The sequence below is a fragment of the Chelonoidis abingdonii genome, chromosome 14, assembly GCF_003597395.2.
Source record: "Chelonoidis abingdonii isolate Lonesome George chromosome 14, CheloAbing_2.0, whole genome shotgun sequence".
NCBI classification, from domain to species: Eukaryota; Metazoa; Chordata; order Testudines; family Testudinidae; genus Chelonoidis; species Chelonoidis abingdonii.
The window spans coordinates 6,431,908-6,453,935 of record NC_133782.1 but is presented as its reverse complement, the minus strand read 5'-3'; the positions used below and the strand labels follow the sequence as shown (position 1 = coordinate 6,453,935).

At 45.4% G+C, this 22,028-nt stretch overlaps 1 protein-coding gene across 2 annotated transcripts in view; it reads left to right on the top strand.

Moving 5' to 3' along the window:
* The first annotated feature begins 1,700 nt into the window (after positions 1–1,700).
* The window catches only part of LOC116816861 (DEP domain-containing mTOR-interacting protein-like), a 38,545-nt gene continuing 18,217 nt past the window's right edge, over positions 1,701–22,028 (top strand). For both annotated transcript variants that reach the window (XM_032766446.2, XM_032766445.2), the window contains exons 1-2: positions 1,701–2,123; positions 16,260–16,438. In XM_032766446.2, the coding sequence (XP_032622337.1) occupies positions 2,038–2,123; positions 16,260–16,438 (265 nt within the window). In that variant the 5' untranslated portion in view covers positions 1,701–2,037. The remainder of the gene's footprint in view (positions 2,124–16,259; positions 16,439–22,028) is intronic.

Below are 22,028 nucleotides of genomic sequence, written 5' to 3'. Positions count from 1 at the left end.
CAGGTGGGGGAGAGGAAATATTGGCCAAAGACACAAGGATAAATCATGAGATCTTTTCATATCCCTAGAGAACAACTGGGCCTCCCCCAGCGCAGACAGATCTCATCCTCTTTACTTCAGGAGAAAAAAAATTCAAAGATGAAAAACAAGTGGGAACTGAGCAGTTCCGAATGCTGTGTCAACAGTCCTTCACTTTTTGCAGTGCGCCTCCAGCTTGGAGCACATGCGACTTGGCATAGTCTGAAGTTGCTGGAGACCTTTGCAATACCTACAGCAAGTGTAGTAGAGAATGGGCCAAGTATGTGGTCTCTGAGGGTTGTCTGGACTGAAATCATGGAGAAATTCCAGCTCAGGTAGACTTACCTGAAGTAGTTTGAATCTAGCTAGTTCAGGCCCCAGAGCAGTGTTTCAGCAGGGCCAGCTCACGCTGAAGGGCACGCTGCCATGGTTTCATTGTCCCAGGGCCGGAGCTAGATTAAGGCTAGCTTGGGAACGTCTGCTTGAGCTGTAGTTGCACCCCGGGGCTGCAGTTAGACGTGGCCAGAGCATCTTTGGCCTCGTCTTCGGTAGGAAAAAAGGGGATGTTCTTGCCTCATGTGAGGTAAAATCACATGCTGTTGTAGGTTTAATATGAGCGAACAGGTCGTGGTAAACTCTAGACTGCCACTGGAGTCTTTGCTTCCACCTCAGGCATATGAAAACTACACCCTGCCTTGACTTCCCTAGGATTGTACCTCACGCTCGTTACCAAGCACGAGCTACCATGAGATAAGAACACACCTTGTTTCCAGGTCCAGGGGCACCCTGCAGGTAGATCTTTCCCTGTCCTGTTTGGGTGGCTTGCCTGTGTGTGTAAATACACAGCTCCAGGTTCTGCCGCACTAAGCCTTTGGAAAGCAGCTTCAGTATTTCATGTGAGAGTCAACTGACTTCATCCCCCGCCGGCGGCAGAGTGCAAAGGCCCTGCTGGCATCTGGAGTTGTAGAGTTCGCATTCCTTTTTAATTCTCAGGCTGGGGCCTCTAATTTGTATGGTGTGTATGCTGGGCACAAAGTACCCACTGCATAGTGCCAAATCCCTGGGGCCTGAGGGCTTGTTCTGGCAGGGGAAGCCAGTGCGTGTATGTAAGGGCCTTCCACCACTCCTGTGCAGCCCCTATGAAATGCAGGTGCCTGTGGCTTGCAGGAGCTGCTTCTCTGGAAGCCTATAGGTGGGTGACTCCACCCCGAGTCTCTGCTCTAGCAGTGGTGAGGATCCCTCTGAGCACCAACCCTGATGGAAGAGGGAAGACCAGGTCAAAGGAGACTCCGTCTACCCAAACTGCTTAACTGTGAATTACCCTTGTGCAGGCCCCACCTCTGATTTTGCTCAGCTTGTTCCAGCTCCTTAATGAGCAGTTTCCCCGAGTTCAGGAGAGAGACACACTCCACAACCTATTGAAAACCAAACCTTTTTCCTCAACCTGAGAGTTGTTTATTAAAGCAGCTGCAGGCCAAGGGCAGCAACAGTGCTCTGAGCCTCCTGGAGCAGCCAGCTGGCTTTCCCCAGGTATGGCACAAGGCTTCTTTCATCCCAAGGCAGTTTGCAGGGGGAAAGGGAGAAAGCCAAAGTAAGGATCAGATTGCAGCAGGCTCCACCTTCAAATGACATGCTCCAGTAGAAAAACATTAGGTACCTGCACCTACCTGTTACACAACCAGGATTGAGCATAGTCAAGGGGGAGAAGGGAGGAAATCATCCTTTGGAAACAGTCCCCTGAGAGCTCCTGAATTTCCTGCCTCCCATCTTCTCCAAGAGAGGCTGCAAACAGCCTATACCAGGTGCCCTAGCTCTGCTGAGGAGGAGTGGATCTGGGCAGTGCTAATCGGTGGACTCTGGCAGTCACACATACTGTAAATAGAAAGGCAGGAAAGTAAATGGGACATCAGCTGTAGCTGTCAAAGAGCTCTGGAGCTGGGAGGCAGCTGTTTGCACACACATGCTTGCACACCAAGCACTGCTAAGCTCTTTCGACCTCTGCTGTGTGCCTGAGCCAGGATGGAGAGTATTAGCAACAGCCTGAAGAATAAAGCAACCGAAAGACATCACAGGGCAGAGGTGATGATTGCAGGAGAGCAGCTGAGGTATGGGGAGCTCAGCTGAGGGTGTGGGGAAGGAGGGAGCTTTTGCTGTCACTCAACTCTGACCTGATGTGCCTATGTAAATGAGTGGTTGTAAATATTAATCAGGTGACAAATACAGTTTGCAGGGGGGTTGGGAGGGAGAAGAGAGAAACAAGGATGGAAAGAAGCTGCAATAAGAGGCTAAAAGAGCCATTAGTGGACTTTTGGCTACAAACTGTCTAGCGTGTGTCCCCATCCTCCAGCTCTTGTGGGTTCAAAGTACTATGTCTGTGCAGAGCTTTTCTTCCTTCTGGGGTTTCCAAGTGACCAAAATCTGTCTCTTCTAAGGTATTTCCTGACTTGTCTTTTATGAAAATCACTTTCTTTTTTGTAATCACCCCTGGATTTTTAGCATGGGCTGTTACTGTCCTCTCCTTCCAAACTTCCTCAGTGAAGGGAAAAACTTCCCTCATTAAATAAAACAACCAGTTCCTGGGACCTGGGCACCTGAGAAGGAAATGGACTTGAGCTTCCTCTTCATTGATTAGTCGTTTGCTTTTCAAACGTTAGCCCTTGTTTTGCTCAATACCCCTTGGAGAGAAGGACACCTTATCAACCTTGGAGTCTGAGTTGTGACATTGAGCTGCTAACACAAGGTCTCTGGTCTTCTGTACATGTTTCTAGCTGATCATTTTTGTTGCTGCGTCTCTGATCTGGGCTGGATCAGTTTTAGTGAGTTTTGAGAATGGGTAAAATTTTCAAAAGTGCCAAAGTTCCATTTTCAAAAATGAGTTAAGTGGCAAAGTGCCCGAGTCTCTTCTGAGAACAGGGTGTAGGTGTCACCCTGCAAAGAGTAACTGGGCTGCTGAGAGCCAGGGTGAGACCTTCTGCTGGTGGGCTGGTTTCTGGGGTTTGGGATCTGAGCCACAGTTGCAGAGCACAAAGTCCCTCATGGATACAAGGCCGGAGCTGGCAGAACCCCTTACTGGTTTGTGTGGCCTCCAAAACATCACCATAGGCTCCTCAGTCGCTTTACCCAGTGTGTTGAACTGCCCCAATTTTGACACCACATTCAGTCACATGCAGGGCTATTTACTGTTATATCTTCTTCAGTGTATCTCGGGGATTCTCAAAGTGGGGGTCGGGACCCCTCAGGGTCACGAGGTTATTACATGGGGGGTTCATGAGCTGTCAACCTCCACCCCAAACCCTGCTTTGCCTCCAGCATTTATAATGGTGTTAAATATATAAAAAAGTGTTTTTAATTTTTGGGGGGGGTCTCACTCAGAGGCTTGCTCTGTGAAAGGGGTCCCCAGTACAAAAGTTTGAGAACCACTGATGTATCTGATAAAACTCTTTAGGAATGAGCCAATGCTTTCCTTCCCTGCCTGCAAATGAAGGGGATAATCACTTCACAGGCACCTGTATTGTTTTGTTTTTAAATGGAAAAATTCCTGCTCATCTCTTCCTCCAGAAGCACAGGCTGTTTATTAAGCTCCAAGATTTGTATTTGGGAGGAGAATAGAGAGCTTGCTCTCCTTAAGCAACATGAAACATCCAGAACTCATGTCACTAGCTAATTTTAGGATCTGTTAGTTGGGTCAGGAGGGGAGGCACCCTACTCCAGTGGGTCCTTGGAGTGTCAGCCTTATCCTTGGTATTTATTTGTATTATGCTAAGACCCTACAATGCCAAGCATGGCATCAGGTCCCATTGTGCCAGACACTAGACTCTCAACAAACAAACAAACAAACAAAAAAGACAGTGTGTGCCCCAAAGAGCCTGTAATCAAAGTATATGAAGAAGGACAATGAGGGTCAACCACTTCTCCTGGTTATTGTATGTCTCCCACACCTCACCTTGCCTTGTCGCTAGATACCACCTTCTTAGCCCTGGGAGTTGCCAAGAACACTCTGTAGCTGGAAGAATTGCTGTTTGATGGCCCCTTCCCTCCCTAAGCAAAAGCTTGCTGCCTTTGAAATACTTTGAGTTCAAGCGGTCAGGGACCAAGTCTTGGGAACTGAACCCAGGTTTGCTTTAGTGGGAAGTGAAACAGCAGCTGGACTTTTTGCTGAATTGCATAATTTAAATGGCTCACCACAGAAATTTGACCTTTAAGGAATGGTCTATCCCCTGGGTAGTGCAGGATTGTTCTCAACAAGATATTTTTCTACCGCTTTGCCCAGCCTTGTTGTAAACATCCCAAGTAATGGGATGTTTTAAAGACGCACCATGTCCTGTGCCACTTGAGGGTCAAAAACACTGAGCTCAAATATTATGGGAAGGACTAAAACCATCATTCTGGGCATCAAATTTGCAATTGTATCTGTGCAAGTAGAAGGGGGCATCTGCCTGGATCTACTTGCAAGATCAGTATCTAATTTACTCTGGGAATTCAGTTTGGTGGCATCTGGGTCCTCTACAGGGATGTTCATGATATGGGGCCATGGATTTACTGCAGCTTTTGACTAACCTCCCATGAGCAGAGCTCCTACTCTGTTATGCTGAATGATCCATCAGATCCTTCTAGCTCTTAGAAGCAAGGAAGAGAACTTGGGTCAAATGTGTGACAACCTGTACCACCAAGCCACCCATTTTGTACCACTCTTTGCTCAGTCAGCTCCCTCACTGTTGCCAGCCCGAATGTGCTCAGGGAAGGAGCCTTTAGAACAGAAAGGATGCCAAGAAATCTAGAGCTTTGCTGGTGTGAGTGGGTCCTAAGGAGCTCTTTAGGGTATGCTCATTGCAGCATCAGCTCATCCTGAACAGGGTTTGTCTGGGTTGGCTTGGTGTGTGTGAGGTGAGCGTGACTGATGGCAGCTGTTTCTGTGAGGGGAATAATGCATGAGGGGAATTGGGAGCATGTGGGATGGAACATATATAAAACAAAGCCACCAGGCGCTGGTGTAAGAGTGAAAGGGAAAGAGCTAGGTGGGGGAGCTGAGAGAGATTAGTTTACACTAGGTGATGTTTTCACCTGCTGTTTGGGATGCAGACATTACATCAGGATGGAGAAGGTGAGCCCTGCTCCCAGCTGGGGAGCGATGAAGACCAGGCTTCGTTGCACCTTTGACTTGCTTTTTGCAACAGGCATGAGTTTCTTGTTGCCTGGATAACAGCAAATGGATTTAATACAGTTCAGGAGCTGTGATCTGTCAAATTTACTGTACAACAGGGGTGGCCAACCTGTGGCTCTGGAGCCATATGCGGCTCTTCAGAAGTTAATATGCGGCTCCTTGTATAGGCACCAGCTCCAGGTCTGGAGCTACAGGCGCCAACTTTCCAATGTGTCGGGGGGTGCTCACTGCTGAGCCCCTGGCTCTCCCACAGGCCTTGCCCCCACTCCATCCCTTGTCGCCCCCTCTCCTGAGCCTGCCGTGCCCTCATTCCTCCCTCTCCCCCCCAGAGCCTCTTGCAGGCCATGAAATAGCTGATCGGAAGGTGCGGGGAGGAAGGGGGAGGCGCTGGTCAGCGGGTTTGCCCGTGGGTGGGAGGCACTGGGAGCAGGGGTGGGGGAGAGCTGATGGGGGGCTGCTGAGGTTTTACTGTGGTTCTTTGGCAATGTACATTGGTAAATTCTGGCTCCTTCTTCGGCTCAGGTTGGCCCCCCTGCTCTACCTATTGCGTCTATGGACAAATGGAACTGACTGCAGATAACAAGATTCCCAAGCGTGCTCAGTGCTCGTATCGGTGGAAGGGAAGGTGCTGCGGGTGTGGGACACAGTCAGGGGCTAATACTCTTTCTGCTGCAGTCTTGTTTTTGGGATGCTCTTGAAGAATCCAGAAGCCACTTCTCTTTTTTTTTTTACCTCCTTCTCTCTCATTGAGAGCCCTGGCTGGCTGCTTCCCTGCCTTGTGAAGCATGGCAGAAAAGAAGGGGACAGGAGGGGGGAGCAGGGCCGGTGCAACCCATTAGGCAACACAGGTGGTCGCCTAGGACATTAACATTTGGGGGGCGCCGACCACAGCAGCTGGATGTCCGGCCGCCGCGGTCGTCGGTGGTATTTCAGAGGCGGGACCTTCTGCCACCTGTGTTGGGGGCACCATTTTGGGGGCAGGACCTTCTGCCGCCTAGGGCGCCAAAAAGGCTGCTGACGCCCCTGAGGGGGAGAGTGAGAGAGACTGTGTCTGACTGGTGAGTGAAGAGTCCTCTGTTTTGGGGTGAGGAGAGGGAGAGACTCCACTGTGGATCAGCTGACTTCCCCCTCTTTTTTTCTTACTCCCCCCACCCTGCCTGCAGCTGGTCTGTAATAGTCCACTTGAGACCAGAAGTGAGCAAAATCAAAGGGCCCAGTGCTGAGGTATGTGAATCTGGCTTAGCATTTCGTATCCAGGGGCCAACCGTGAGTTCCAAACTTGGCTTGTGTGTCACACCCTTTATGACAAGCAACTTAGCCTTCCAACCTTCTGTTAGGCAGGTGGCTATGGATGGGGAAACTGAGGCAGAAAGGCTGAGTGACTTGCCTGAGGCAACAGCAGAGGGAACTGGAGCAGAGCTCTGTATTCTGCTCTCCCACCGAACTCCAGTTACTCCTCCATAAGTGGTGGAAGAGACTACTGTACTTTTAAGAATGAGCCGGGTTCTGACTGGCTGATGTTTTTTCTTCTGTGAACCTTGATAACTAAATAAGATTCATCAGTCCTATTCTATTTTTATATACCCCCCCTCCCTCCCTTGCCTCCATATGCCCCGCCCTAGTTCGGGGTTTGGCTGTGCAAATCTTTGCTGTGCCTTCAGGATTGTTTGGCTTCTGACAAGTTCACAATTGCTCTTAGTTTGAATTGGCTGTTGAGATGAGCCTGTTTGGTGTCAAAACAGCTTTCCCAGCCAGAAATAGCTGCTTGAGAGAGAGAGAAACAAACTCCACCAGGACTCCTGCTTTTTTCTAGTCCTCTCTGCTCCCCTGTGCTGTGGAACAAGGTGTAAAAAGTGGATTGGCCCTCAGACCAGCAGAAGGAGGCAGTCAGAGCGGTGTGGTCCCCTTCTAATGTGTTCCTGGTACTTAGCTGGCAGTTCTTAGTGATCTCCTTCTTCACTAAGTGGAGTCCTGTGTCTGATTAGTAACTCGGCCACATGTTTTACAAGGCTGGGTTATTTTACATCCCTTGTGTCTCTTCTCATTCTTCCTTTGTATATGTGCATGCAAATTCCATTGACTTATTGGGCATTATGTGTATATATCAGAGAGCAAAAATCAGCTTACAGGTGCTTTATAGAAGAGGCCAGTTAACCATGTCTATGCTGCCACTTATGTCAGCAAAACGTATGTTGCTCGGGGTGTGAAAAAACACACCCCTGAGCAACCTAAGTTTCGGCAGCGTAAGGGGTAGTGTGCACCACGCTATGTTGGTGGGAGAAGCTTCTCCTGCCAAATAGCTACTGCCGCTGTTTTTATTTTGATGGTTTTATTCTGTCGATGGGAGAGCTCTCTCCCATCGATGTAGAACAGCTACAAGAGTGATCTTACAGTGGCACAGCTGCACTGGTACAGCTGTGCGCTATAAGCTCGCTAGTGTAGACATGGCTTTAGTCATTACCAACTGTATGCAACAAATAGCTTGTCTACGCATGGAGTTATCCTGGAACCACGGTTATGCTTTCAATTCACACCCTACCTTAACACAAATTAACTTTCCTGTGTAGACAAGCCCTTCTCCATTATATACTTGGGCTGTACTTAGCACTCGTGGACTAAAAAGCTGTTCATGGATTTACTTCTTGGTAAACAAAGAGGGTACGAAGTGAAGATTCACTCCCATGAAGAACAAAGCCACAATGCAAATGGTTGCACAGATTGGCCAAGATTTTCAAAAGAGAATAAGGATTTATTTGGGTGCTGAACTTAAAACGAAGTGCTGGTCACTTCCAAAAATAAGGCCCATTTAAGGTGTTTATTTGGGCATGCCAACATGGAGGTACCAAAAATCACTAGTCCCTGTTGAAAATTGCAGCCCTTCAAGGGGTATGGCGGATTCTCCATCACTTGAAAGCTTTAAATCAAGCTTAGATGTCTTTTTCTAGAAGATACACTGTACTTCAATCACAAATTCATTGGTGGGTTTTTTTCCAGGAATCACTAGGTAAAATTCTCTGGTCTGTGTTATGCAGGAGGTTGGACTAGATGATCATGATGGTCCCATCTGGCCATGAAAATCAGAGTATTGGGGTTTCCTTACTACGCAGGCCTGATCTTGCCTGGATTTCTTCTTGAAACTCAGCCCTCACTCTGCCATGCCTAAATTAAAAGTAGGAGGGGGTGTCACTTAAGCAGAGCTAACCTGGCTGGTCCAATTATGTAACCCTCTGCCCTCCCCTCGAGAATGTACCCATGTTCACACAAACTGGGAGCACAGCACAATTTGTTCTTGTTGCTTTATGGCTCAAAGCTGTATCTCCAGAAACCAGTTTATATATGTGCTGCTGTGGCTGCCCTCCCCTTCTACTGAGCATGTCAGGGTATTTGACTAGAAGGACTGCAGTAGAAAGGAAATCACTTTGTGAAGAATCTTGTCCCTTTCTTTTCATGGCCATTCTTCTGCATTTAATTGCTATGGGAGTGTGAACTTGAGCTAACTACCACATGAGTTACCCCCTCTGGAGTTTTACTAAACATTTCAAATGCCAATTTTTTGCTCTAAAATAGAGATTTTGCTTCTATGCCAGAGTCTGACTTGGGGAGGCTCACTGGTTTGTGAATCCACACTGTTCTCCTCTGAAAGTAATGATCAACAGGGGAGTTGCCCAGATTGATCCTCTTAGAAGAGGATTCCTCTCTAGTTCAATATAAGACACCGTTGTAAGCTGAGAATGAGAACAGCAGAGCATTTATACTAGTCCTCAGAGACTGGGAACTCTGCTTTGAAAGATTGACTGCGTCATGGAGCCTCATTCCAACAGTCAAGGACAGAACGTGGCCTATGGTCTGTAAAGCCTTTTTGGATGGAAGATGCTATGTAAACGTAAGATATTCTAGCAGTTCAGTTTATATTAAGGCTATGTCTTACAGCAAAAACAAAGGGTATTTTTATTGAGAGAACTGACACAAGATAGTTTTCTCAGTGTAAAACCTTAGTGGAGACAAGACAAATAGTCTTTATCTCCATGTAGCTAGTCAAGGTAAACACTGGGTGAGTGGTACAGGGTTAACCTTGAGTAACTACATCAAGGTAAGATTTACCAGAACCTTGTCTCACATACATTTCGTACATTTTGAGGTCAGAAGGGACATGTGGATATAAAATGTGCCCTTTTTTCCTTTAATAATGAAGACAAAGCCTATGATTCAGCTGCAAGACCAGGTGAATACCGTTCCCCCTGCAAACAAGCAGGTGCTCAACTCAGCATAGTCTGGCATTATTAATCTCTCACGGGGACTGGAAGTGACTCAATGCAAGAACTGCAAAAACCTTTTGGTGTAGCATGTAAAATATAGGGTTAAAGAGTAAATTTGGAAGGAGAGAAACTATCATGGTTGTAGCATTTTTGGAGTTATTTAGGGAATCAGTCTGGATTTCAGTTTCATTAGAGATGTACAGTAGGTTATTTTAAATGAGTTGAGAAGTATTAGTCCCATTCCTAGTGGACAGTCTCCCCAGAAACCACAGTGATAAAGGTTACAGTTATCAGCAGGTTCAGATGATGACCAATATCTTCAAAAGCAACTGGTGATATTTGGACACCTCAATTTTTGAGGAGCCCATCTGGAAACACTAGTAGGGGCCCGACTTTCTGAAAATTAGGTCCTTTCAAGTTGGGCACCCAAATATAAAGGTTTTTCCAAATTACTAGTCAGTCTTGAAAACTTTGAGCTATATGGACATGAAGATGAAATACAACATTATACATGGTTTTTTCTGGACATTCTTTGAATAGAGCTAGTTACAATTGATGGTTCAACAACTTTATTTTCCTATCAATGAATGGCCTTTCTTTAGATTGAAAACTTTTACGGAAAATGTCCTTGTTCAAACTTTTTCCAGATTTTCTATGAAAAAACTAAAAACCTTCAAATATTTTTTTTTAACTTGCAAGTTTCTGTGCAAATCATGAGCAAAAGAACTGAGGCATGTTCATTTCTTTCGAAAATATTCACAGATTATATATAGTGTTTTCTGAGCCACTCTAGCTGTGAGAGGCCCTAGAAGAAGAGTGTGGAGAAGCTGGAATGGCCATTGCCCGTACTGAATCTGTGGATGGAGGGCTTCTCTCTAGGGCTCTGATCCTGCAATCAGATGTGTAGGCATGGACTCTTGTGCATACATGGAGTCCCAGTTACCAACCCTATTGCATTACTGGGGTATTGTTCTGTCAATCCGAAACCTTTGAGCACTAAATTCATTAAAAGGGGTGAAAAATTAAGAGTACAGAAAGAAAACCAGCATCAAAGGAAAGCTGGATTCAAGTATTGGAGCCTCTCTCATCAGGAGAGGATAATTGAAAACTGTCTGAGCCCCAAACCTATGACAGTGGAATATCTGTTCTGTGTTTAAAGAATTACCATAGTTTAGTGAGCTCTTGTAAGTTAAACAAAACATACCCATGAATAAACTTACAGAACACTTGACGTCCACCCCGGCTCTCCCTGCTTAAAGTGCTGTGGATTTGCTTTGAACAAGGTCACAGAACATGAATAATGGTGTCCTTCTAGTGACCTTGACAAAGAAACATCACGATTGCCCAACCAACCCATCCAAAACAAATGCACAGGCAGCAACAGCCAAAAAGGAAAGTGTTTCATAACTGTTGATTTTGTGTTCTAGCAGCCAGTTTCTCCTTGTATTATTCTGGGGGCTTTTGTTTGTGTTTTTGGCAGAACACGAATGGTTTTTGGCATGTAGAAGAAAAAGTCTAAATGTCATATTACACACCCTTATTTAGCAATCTTTATCTGGAAGCAAGATAAGTATAAGTCAGTCTCAGTTTCAGCTATTTTTGCTTTTCTCAAGATAATATACTTACTCTTCATGTATGTGTCAAATGATTTCTTCAAAGGGCCTGTTGGTATATACTCAGTGTTACCTCTTTCCATACAAAAAGAGCAAAATGTGTATAATCTCCTTTTTAGACTAAGGAAAACAACAAAAAGAACAAAAGTAATGTGTACACGAGAGCATGTTGTGTGTCTTCTGTTACATGCTGCAGTAATTCTGAGAGCAGTATGGTGGACTTGATAGAAATTAATAGGTACAGCACACTGAAAAACATAGGTAATCACTATTTCAGAGCTACTTACAGTATAGATCAGGGGTCGGCAACCTTTCAGCAGTGGTGTGCCGAGTCTTCATGTATGCGCTCTAACTTAAGGCTTTGTGTGCCGATAATACGTTTTAACGTTTTTTAGAAGGTCTCTCTATCAGTCTATAATATATAACCAAACTACTGTTATACTTAAAGTAAACAAGGTTTTCAAAATGTTTCAGAAGCTTTATTTAAAATTAAATTAAAATGCAGATCTTATTAGTTTAGTATGATCCTTGCCCTTGCTTTTCCTTGCTGAGTTTTCCAGTGTCTGGTGGCAGATACTTGGATACTTAAAGCTGCACACAGGCTTCTGAGTGATCAGTTGTTAACTGGCTGGAACCCCAGATCGGCAGCTGAGGTGAGTGGAGCTGGCAGCTGGTAGGATTGAGCAGGACCGGAAGCCTGGACCCTGTCTGGCAGGGGGCATGCGCTGGAACTCCAACCGGAAGCAAGGTTAGTGGGACTGCGGCGGGGACCCCACCTGGAAAGAGGCCAGCAGCGGGAACCCTAGAGCGTCGGTGGGCTGAGTGGGTCAGCCCGCTCAGCTCTGGGGTTTTGGTGGTGGGCTGAGCATCTCAGCCCACCCCACTCTGGGGTTTTGACCACCGGCTCCTGCCAGCTGGGGTCTCAGCCTGCTGCCAGCCTGGGGTTCCTTCCCCCAGGCCAGCAGTGGGCATTGAGTGAGAGCGGCGGCAGGACCCTGCCTGGCAAGGGGCCAGCAGTAGGAACCCCAGAACAGCAGCGGGCTGAGCAGCTCAGCCCACCCCGCTCTGGGGTTTCCACCACCGGCTCCTGCCAGCTGGGGTCTCAGCCCGCTGCCAGCCTGGGGTTCCTTCCCCTAGGGCAACAGGGGGCGCTGAGTGGGACCGGCGGCAGGACCCCGGCTGGCAAGGGGCCAGCAGCGGGAACCCCAGAGCAACAGCGGGCTGAGCGGCTCAGCCTGCCCCGCATGCCATCAAAAATTGGCTCACATGCCATAGGTTGCCGATCCCTGCAGTACAGCATAGTTAGAGCCTTAGTAATCACACATGAGAGATGAGTCTGAGGCTCAGTGTTCAAACTCAATGCTGAATTCCCCCAAAGTTTAGGAGTGTTCACTTCTGGGGTTGTAGTTAGAGCTGGTCAAAATTTTTGAACCAAATTACTTAAGTCCAAAATGCTTTAAAAATTGTGACACTGTTAACTCTTCAATTTGTTTTATCTAAATTTAATCTCATATAAACTATTGTTCGAATGTTTTATTTACCAGAAACCGGGGGGATTGTTTTAAACAATATATGTATAACTGTTTTTGCAGAATTCTAAAAAGTGAAAAATGATTACTGCAAAACCAGAAAAAAAATTTCCAACTAATTTCAGTTTGGAGTCATCCTTGTGTGGCTTTGGGTTCTACAGGTTTTCATACCCAAGACAACATATAAGGGTTATACAGACTTCTTCAGAGTCATGCTAACAATAGAGTATTCTTGGTTTCACTCTTATCTATAAGAAACATTCCTATAAAGTAGTAGTTCTCTTGTTGTGTACTAAGGAGATAACATTTTGGGGGATGTCTGTCTACCTCGTTATGGAGTGGGTGGGCTGAGCAGGGGGACTTTAAAATTGGCATCCAATGCTGATAGCATTTTGACAGGATGCTTCCCCTGACCCCTCCAAAACCCTACAATAAAAGGCAATTCTCAATGTTGCATGGCATATTATTCACTTGAGAGAAAATTTGGGACTTAAAATGTTTGCTCTCTTCTTGCTTGGACAAAACTTCCAAGTGAAAACGGAATAAAAAGCTGAACAAGAACATACGGTTTTGGTCCTTGTTGGCTGGTCATCGGAAAGCAGGATCTCTCAGTCCATACAATACAGGCCTGAACTCTACCTGAATTTCTTGATTGGGAAATCCCTTGGGTTGCTGGACTGCTTTCCTTGCCTCTCTGTGGTGCGCTAGGGGGCCCTGTGCATGCTCACAGAATTAAAAAAAAAATTAAAAAATGCAGGGTTTGTGGGCTGAAACTGTGCTTATGCCCTCATATAGTGGTATTAACTCTGGGGATGCTTCTAATGTAAGGCTGAGCAAACTAGTTTGGAAAAAGAACTATTTCAAAGCTTTCCTTGATCCTCAAGCGGAACACACATCCTCTCAGCATGGCAAGGCTCCCTCTTGCACTGTCTCCTTTTCTCTAGTGCCTTTGCTGATCCAGCGGTGGGTCTTAGACAGCGGTGGGCCCTGGATGCTGCTGAAGTCCAGGTTTGCCTTACACAGAGACTCCAGTTTTCATGCTGAATTTGGTGGCATCGGGTCAGAGCTTTTGGGATTCAGACTGAGGCTTTGTTTTGCGGGGAAGATGCAGTTGGGCAAGTTATTGGTTGTGGAACTGGAAAGTACCTAACAGTCAGGGCTTGTCTACACTTACCGGGGGATCCACGAGTGATGATTGATGCATCAGCGGTCGATTTATTGGTTCTAGTGAAGACCCACTACATCAACTGGTGATCACTCTCCCGTCGTCTCCCGTACTCTACAGGATCGAGAAGAGTAGGGGCAGTCAACAGGAGAGCATTTCCCATTGACATAGCATAGTGTGGACCCCGCGGTAAGTAGATCTAAGCTACGTTGATTTGAGTTATGCTATTCATGTAACTCTTACGTAGCTTAGATCAAATTTCCCCTGCAGTACAAACCAGCATCCATTGCATTCACTGTGGATCGGGCCCTTTCATGAGGTGGAGAAAACTGGAGAGGCCTACCGGAAAGTCCAAAGGCACGGAGGAGTAGCTAATGGAGGAGCAACCCTGGAAAGCTCTCGAGCCTCAGAGTTTCACTAAGTTTCAATTTTCTGACCTTGTTGATCTTAACATCTGCTATTGCTGAGCTGCATGAGCAGCTGACAGACGTGGCACAGACACAGAACTAAAGTTTTTACCAGACCTTCCCTCTGATAACTATGGGCCAAATTATTGAATGCAGCCACCTAAAGAGCATCACAACTTCTGCACGTTCATGTTGGTTACATTCACAAATCCCACTCTGGGGCTGGCATATGCTGCACTGGCTCTGGCAAGTCAAATGATTGTGTATGCACAGCAGCATTTACAGGTGCAATTTTTGCTGGCTAGACACAAGTCCCTTAATATGCAAAATGCCAAGAGGGCAGACAGATCTCCATTCCCATTCTTAATTGGCAGTTTTAACTGCAGCCATCAATTATTAAACCCTCCTTTGTCCAATGATTCACGATCTGCAGACTTTTGAGGTTCTATTGTTCCCTTAATCCTTTAACATAAATACTGTATGGATCTGGGAGGTTCCAGGGCATAGTATGTGTGATGTGGGAATTGTTTGTGTGCTTCTTACAATTTGTTAGACAAAGCATTGCTTTGTATAGAAAATGATCTATGGGACACCTAATAGAATTTATGTAAAGATCTGTTGTGGGCAGGGGAAAAACTCACCTGAAGGCATTAAACGAAATGCTCCGTGATTTTTGTCCTTGCAGAATATATTGGCCCTGGGCAAGAGTGTCTTATAATGAATGTTTTGGAACTATAAACATCTTGGTGTTAAACAAATGATATTATCAGACAGCTCTTGTTCAGGTAGGATTCATGCCCTGTGCATTTTCCAGCGTTAACATTTTGGGAACAGTAATGACTGAGGCAGAATGCTTGCCAAGTCTGATACCTTTGGTTTTGTCCTTGCCACTTGGTTTTGGCTTGAATACAAGATCTGTTTGATTGGTGACCCTGTTCAGCTGTGAAGGTCATTACAAAATTCAAAGCCTTAATCGTATGAATAACCCTTACTCATGCAAATATTTCCACTGAAGTAACAAACTCATTATGACGTTGAGGTTTTGCAGGGACTGGGCCCCAGGAGTTGTATATGTCCCAGTTGTATCCCCCCATCTCCCCGACTATCTATACCAGACTAGATTGGACACTGTCTATTCTAAAAGATATTCATTATTTTCTTTTAATTTTTTTAAACCAGACTCTTTGTTGATGGAAGTATCTCATACAGAATCTAACTTTCTAATATTGGTATCCCATGCATATAAGACTGGACACACTGGTAAATGTGTGCTGTTTAAGTTTTTTGTGTAGGAATTCATAACCGCCTGAAGTGATTTGCCAAATACTTGTCGAATACATACAGTGTTGCTTTTTGACATTCCCATCCCAACCCACAGTGACCTGCTACTGTTTGATGCTTAGTGCTGAATGCTATAGCTGACCTCTAGGACTTGCTTTCCTGGTGATGTTGAGCAGAGCTCACTACAGACCGGGGCAAGCACAAGTGATAGTTTTCTTCTTGCTTTTCTTCACAAACCTCACTCAGCTGCTGTGTATTTTCTAAATAATGTTAAAATAACCCCCAGGATGCTGTTCAGGACTAAGACTAGTGTGGATGATGGTAAAATTTAACAATGTGTGATGGCGATGAGGAATAACCATCCTCTAAATTTTGGAGCAGTTATGGTCGGTCATCAATGAAATAATTCTCCCGTGTTTTAAGACAGAAAAAAATAGTATCTGGTAATAGGGATATACTTACATTGCATACCTACAAGCATATTTGTTTACTGTGAAGTATTCTTGAAAGATCAGCTGATTTTAGGCAAAATAAGAACTAGATGAAACCAAATCCAGGGTGAATGGATTTTTGAGGGTCACAACTTTCACTTTACTTTTCCCTCTGTGTTTTGGTCAGGACTATCAGGGGAAGGTACCAGCAAACTCACCAGACAGAAACCTTATGAGAACTAACACAGCCTTGCAATTCAAAGAGGTGCAGTTAAGCATGCTGATTCTTGCCTAAACTATCATCATCTCCAAGCCTATGGTGGCACATCCATCACTGACATGTCATCTAAAATGTCTCTGAATTTACACATACACTTCATAGTGTTCTGTCATCCTAGGCTTCGACTTCATGATGGAAAGCTCATTAAGGACAGGCGCCACCACCTTCGAACGTACCCCAACTGCTTTGTTGCAAAGGAGCTTACAGACTGGCTGATTGACCACAAGGAAGCACCAGACCGAGAGACGGGTATCCGCCTAATGCAGAAGCTAATGGACCATTACATCATCCATCATGGTTTGTAAACTCTAGTTACCCTTTAACTTGCCCAAGAGAGAAAATTCACAGTATCTGGACTAGTCATTTCCCTGTCTGTGCCCACTTATCAGACCAACTTACCTATTTAGGATCCACTTCTGCAACCCTTTCTCATGCGAGTACTTCCGCCGAAGCCAATGGGATGACCCCCCCGGAGTCTGAGATGTGCAGAACTGGGCTCCTGTTTAATAGCGCTACTTCTCAGGTTGCACAATGCTCCCAGTCTCTTGCACTGCAGCCACTCCAGAAGAGAGACTGTGGCTGCACAAGAATGAAATAACCCTCAGAGGTGTGTCTCATGGGAGAAGGTAAAACAGTAATGCAACTGGTTCTAGCTCAGTCACCCTGTCCTGGATGCTACTCTGCTGTTCAGAAACTGCCTAAATACTGTGGTCTAGATTTTTACGGAATTGAATCCCTGCAATAATGTAGTATTGTGTAAATACTCAAATGGCTGAAACTGCATGATAGAAGAAATTTAAAAAAGTAGTAACATTCATTTTTACTGCACCAGCTTAGTGTCCCTTAACTTTCCAGCTCATATCTGGGGCAGGGACAGTGGTAGTGCAGCTTGCATGCCAGCAAGCGCTACACCGTGATCGGGTTGTGGCATTCCAAGCGCCAACGCAAACATGCAGGGAAGCATCTCTTGGGAATGAAAAACGTACAGTGCCTTTTTCAAGGCCTGTCTTTGGACCCAACTCAGAGTAAAGACTCACTTGGCACCCAGCTCCATGCGGCTCCTGACCAATGGCTCCTACTATTCTGGCTCTTAATTTTTTTTTTCTTTTTTTAACTTGGAACAGCTCTACTTTATTTTTATACAAACACTGGGCTGGGCCATGTTGTTAGATACCTGGGGAAGGCAAGGTCTAGAGAACTGAGTATTGGAGCAAGAGAGAGGAATTCCTGAGGTTTAATCCTCGCTCTGATGTGGACTCACTCTATGCCTTCCTTGGTTAAGTCTCTGCCTCTTTATCTTCATCTGAAGAATGGGCATAATAATAATAATTTAATTCTTGGCGGCAGAGATTTGAATTAAAGCCCCAGTTTCACATGTGTATAAGTGCTTGCAGGATTAGGGTCTAATTTGTTAGGCTCCAGTTCTGGGAGTTATAGAATCTTTTTTGTATATTCTCTCCTCATGACTGGTAGCTATTATGAACCATGTTTAAACATGGCTGTTGCTATCTCTGTTCTAGCGCAGTTAACCTGATTGATGTTAACAGATTTATTTCCTTTTCTTTTTGAGAGAACTGGACTGGCCCTGCCACGCTGTCCACCACTGGGGCTGGAGACTGGTTTTCAGATGGTTCTTAGACAAATCCTTGTCTTCCCTGGCGAAGGAAATAGTTCTAGAATTCTTCCGGCAACCACTAGGTTGTAACTGTAGCAATAAGAACTAGCTTTTATGTAGTGCTTTACAGCAGTCAGTCCTGACGTGCTTTACAAAGGAGGTCAGAATCACTGTCCTTATTTTACAGATGGGGAAACTGAGGCACAGAGGAACGAGATGTGCCCTCAGTCACCCAGCATCAGAGTTGGGACTAGAACGTGGGTATCCTGAATCCCAGGCCAGTGCACTGTTCACTCAGCCACACTACTTCCTATGCTGCAGCTAGGGTGAGGCTGTTTGTTGCTTGTGTTGACTGAGGTGCAGGAGAGAGATTCGTTTAGGGTGAAACTCAACCCTGCATAGAGAATTAGTACAAGACAGATGCACTTCATAAGACCTCTCTGAGGGTTTGTGGTGAAACTTTCATGGTGCATAAGCAAGCCCTGGGCTGGCTCTTCACATGGGATGGATTTCACCCTTGGTGCATGGGCATGAAAGAAGTTTGTGGGCACTTGCTGGTAGTGCGAAGAGTGGCTGTCTCACATTTAACTTTCAGGTTACTAGAGATGAGCCTGGGCCAAAATCCCACATCAGCTCAACCCTACTTCCCTGAAACTTGGGGATGTTTGGAACCAGATCCCAATGTACTCATGTTCCTGCTTTGGTGATCTGGTGGGAGACAATCCTCTGGATTAAAAACATCTAGTTCTTTAATATGCAATCGGAAACTCCCAGGATGTTATCAAGAAGCTAAAAATCCTCTTCCCAGAGATAAAATCTCATGAGGGTTAATAACAAACTGCATTCTGCTTCCCAAAACTAAAGCCTCAGCATCCCTGGCAAAGCAGCATCTGCACGTGCTCCCATTGCAGGGTTATCTACTAGCCCTGTCCCCAACGCCATCCTGCCAGTGCTAGATGAAAATCCCAGTTCCATTTAGACTAGAGAAGGAAATGCAACCAGCTTGGTTTGTGAGGGGAGGAGAGGGGATGGGGAGATGGGCAAGACAGCTCAGTTTATTTTTTAGTAGCTAATAGAAGTGAGCTTGTTCTCTCCCTCCTTGGAACAACGAAAGGCCAGAAGGGCCCATGCAGTCCTCTTGCATAATGCAGAATTTCGACCATTGATTCATGCATCAAGCCCAATAACTGGCGGTTGAACTGGAGCATGTCATCCAGACTCTCCGTCGTGACTGGTAGAATCCAAGTGTGGAGAATCTACCACATCCTTTGGTCTTAAAGCCAAACCCTAGTTATACGCACCCTTGTGACTGAATGTGGAATATGCATCCACATTTTGCAGCTATTTGCTGGTTTTTATAATGGGCCAAGCCAAAACCCAATAGCTGAATCAGACCCAAGCTTTGGAGCATCTGAGGTCCTCGTGCTTGATGCTAGAACCATCTTTACAGAGAGACTGAAACTACTCTCTCTGCGCTTATTTAAATGAGTAGTCCTCTCTCTTTAATAGCACACAGAATGTAGGTTTTGCTGCCAGATCTCTTGCCTTCTTTGAAGTCTTTCTGCACTGCTGCTTAACTTTGCAGGATGTAACATCTGTCTTTAGTGTCCAATGCACGGACCCAAGCCATATAACCGCAGAGCACTCGAGCGAATGGAAAACGCCTCTGTGATTGTGATTGACCAGCCAAGTGAACTTGTTGAGTGATGCACATACTCTGCGATACACTTAACAAAGGCGAAATCTGCAATGGAGAGCAAATGGTCGGGGGAGGAGCAAGGGTGACTTGTGCTGAATGAGCCTGAATGTTCAGCTTTTAGCCGACGGTTTGGCAGAATATACTTCAGGCCTGTTTCCTCTGCAGGAGCCACACAAGGCTGGCTTGTGTATGTCACACAGAGCCTAATGCTGGCTGAAACCAAAATAAACACAGACTCCTAGGGTGCCTTCTTCCAGCAGTCTGGGACAGTGTGTACAAGCAAAGCCTTGGATGTGGTGAGAGGAGCTGCAGGGTCTCTGGGGCAGAGAGTACATGAGGCAATGGATTGCCTAATTCTTTCTCTGAGCATCCTGCCTCTCTAATCTGGTTGTCAGCCACAAGAAGGGAAAGGAGTCTAAAAAGATGATTTTCAAGAGCTGTGTCCAGTGTGTCCTCCAAAGAATTCAGTGTTTTCTCGTCTTGCCGGGGAGGTGACGGCTAGTTTGGCCTGGACACTCTCCCAACCCCTCTTCCTCTAGTCTTCACTTCACACTCAGCCTTTTCTGAGGCTTGTAGAAGTTGTGGTGACTCACTCCAGCTTGTTTGCTCAGCTTTCTTGGTTCTTGTCAGAAGCAAAAGACCTCAAATTTCTCTCTCTGTGTATGAGGTTACTTGTGGCATATTTCTGGGTTGACTAGATATTATAAGAGACTTATTCACGGGTTGCTATTTGTTCCTTCCACACACACCACCCAGAGGTGAGCATCCACCCTCTGAACAAGGAACACCACTCTGTCTTTCAGGTATGCAGGATTTTAACCTCTGGTTTTGGAAGGAGGGTTGTAAAATGACCATGCAGATTTCCTCTTGGCTGAAAAATTACAAAAATGTGTCTGTAAGTTGAGATTTAGTCTGGAACATCTTTCCCCACAGGAAGTTTTAGGTGAAATGCCAAAAAAACAAAAATGTGCCCCATTTGTTTTCATCAACATTTTACATTTTCTGCTAAAATTTTTCAGTGAAGAAACAAAATCTTAAAGGAAATACATTTCTTTTTGTGGAAAAACCTATTGCCAAAACCTGCAATTTCCCTCCAAATGATCAAGAGAGAACATGTTTGACTTAGTTGAGGGTGCAGTATACCATGTGTATGCACAGGTAGAGTGAGTGTAGTTAATATCTGTGGAAAAATGTACCTGTCCTGTGTTCTTGTCCAGCTCTGCCCCAGAAGTAGCTGCATGTTAGTGATCTTTTGACTATAGCTAACACCTTTTGGGCCCTTCAGAATAGAAGACCCTCTGGAAATGTAGATTCTTTACAGAAATGACAATCAAAGGTGAATTTAAATGGCTGTTGTTTGTAACACCTGAGCACCTAGTGCAAAGTGGCAAACCCGTTGTGCTAAATGCTGGTCAGACCAATGACTGGGGCAGGCCCCATGTTAACTTAGTCTTTCAGACTTGTTAAGAAGAGTTTCTCACCCTATGACATCTGGAGTGACTGGGAAGATCCAGATGGGGGAGGGTATAAAATGAAGTCTGAAAATCCAGATTTTAGGGGCCAGATTTTCAAGAAGAGCCTTCATCCATCGCTCTTGGTATTAGTGGGGGAAGGGAGATGGGATAATATGTCATTGTTCTCCATGGGCGCTATTGCGCTCTGATGAAGAATCTACCCACTTCATTTAGGTACCTAAACAGGAGCTGAGCTCTCTTGAAAACCTGCCCCTAGATCCTTAACAACACGAGCTGTGGTAACACCAGAGTTTGCATTTATGCTCTCCTTATCGGAGCTGAGGATGTGGAAGGCAGGTGCAGCTTTCATTGACTTCAACCCCTCTTTGGTAGTGGAGTTTAGAAACAACCCTCTTGACAACTGCAATGCAAACACTCTATCTGTTGTCATCGGCTGCCTGATGAGAGATTAATGCCTTGTATGTTAAGCTGCCATGAATAAAAATACCGTCTGTTACTGCGCTTTATCACAGCAGCATAAAGTAACAGCAATTAGTTCAGGGTTAACCATTAACACTTAAATCTGATTATTTTCCATCTTTCCAACTATTTTTTTTTTTCACTGCCAGGTTGACAGTTTCAAAGAAACCCATTATTTGATAAAAGCCTTTGGAATGCTGAGCAGGAGCAAAGCTTTTGGTCACCAAAGACGTCATCCTTCCATGTTTCTGTTAATCACCTGGTTAATGCAGGAGGCTGACTTTTTTTTTTTTTTATTTCCTGATTTGCAATCATTTCTTGTTCTTAGTCCTCTAGTAAGAGGGCACTCTGCTAGTTAAAATCCATCCCCCCTCCCCTCACCGAGTCCCAGCATTCTTGAGAGAAGCAAGAGTAATACCACGAAATGCACTTCCTGGGCTATTGCTTACTTGTGAGATATGATCTAACTATAACAGACACTGGACCCAGGATTGGAAATTGGGTATTATTCCCCAAGCCTTCAAGCTGCAAAAGTGCGTCTTCTTTCCATGGGCTCCAGCTTGTAAGGCTCTGAGCATGTTAACTTCCATTAATTCCTCTCCTTCCCATGAAACTGTTCGTAACACCATGGGAACCACT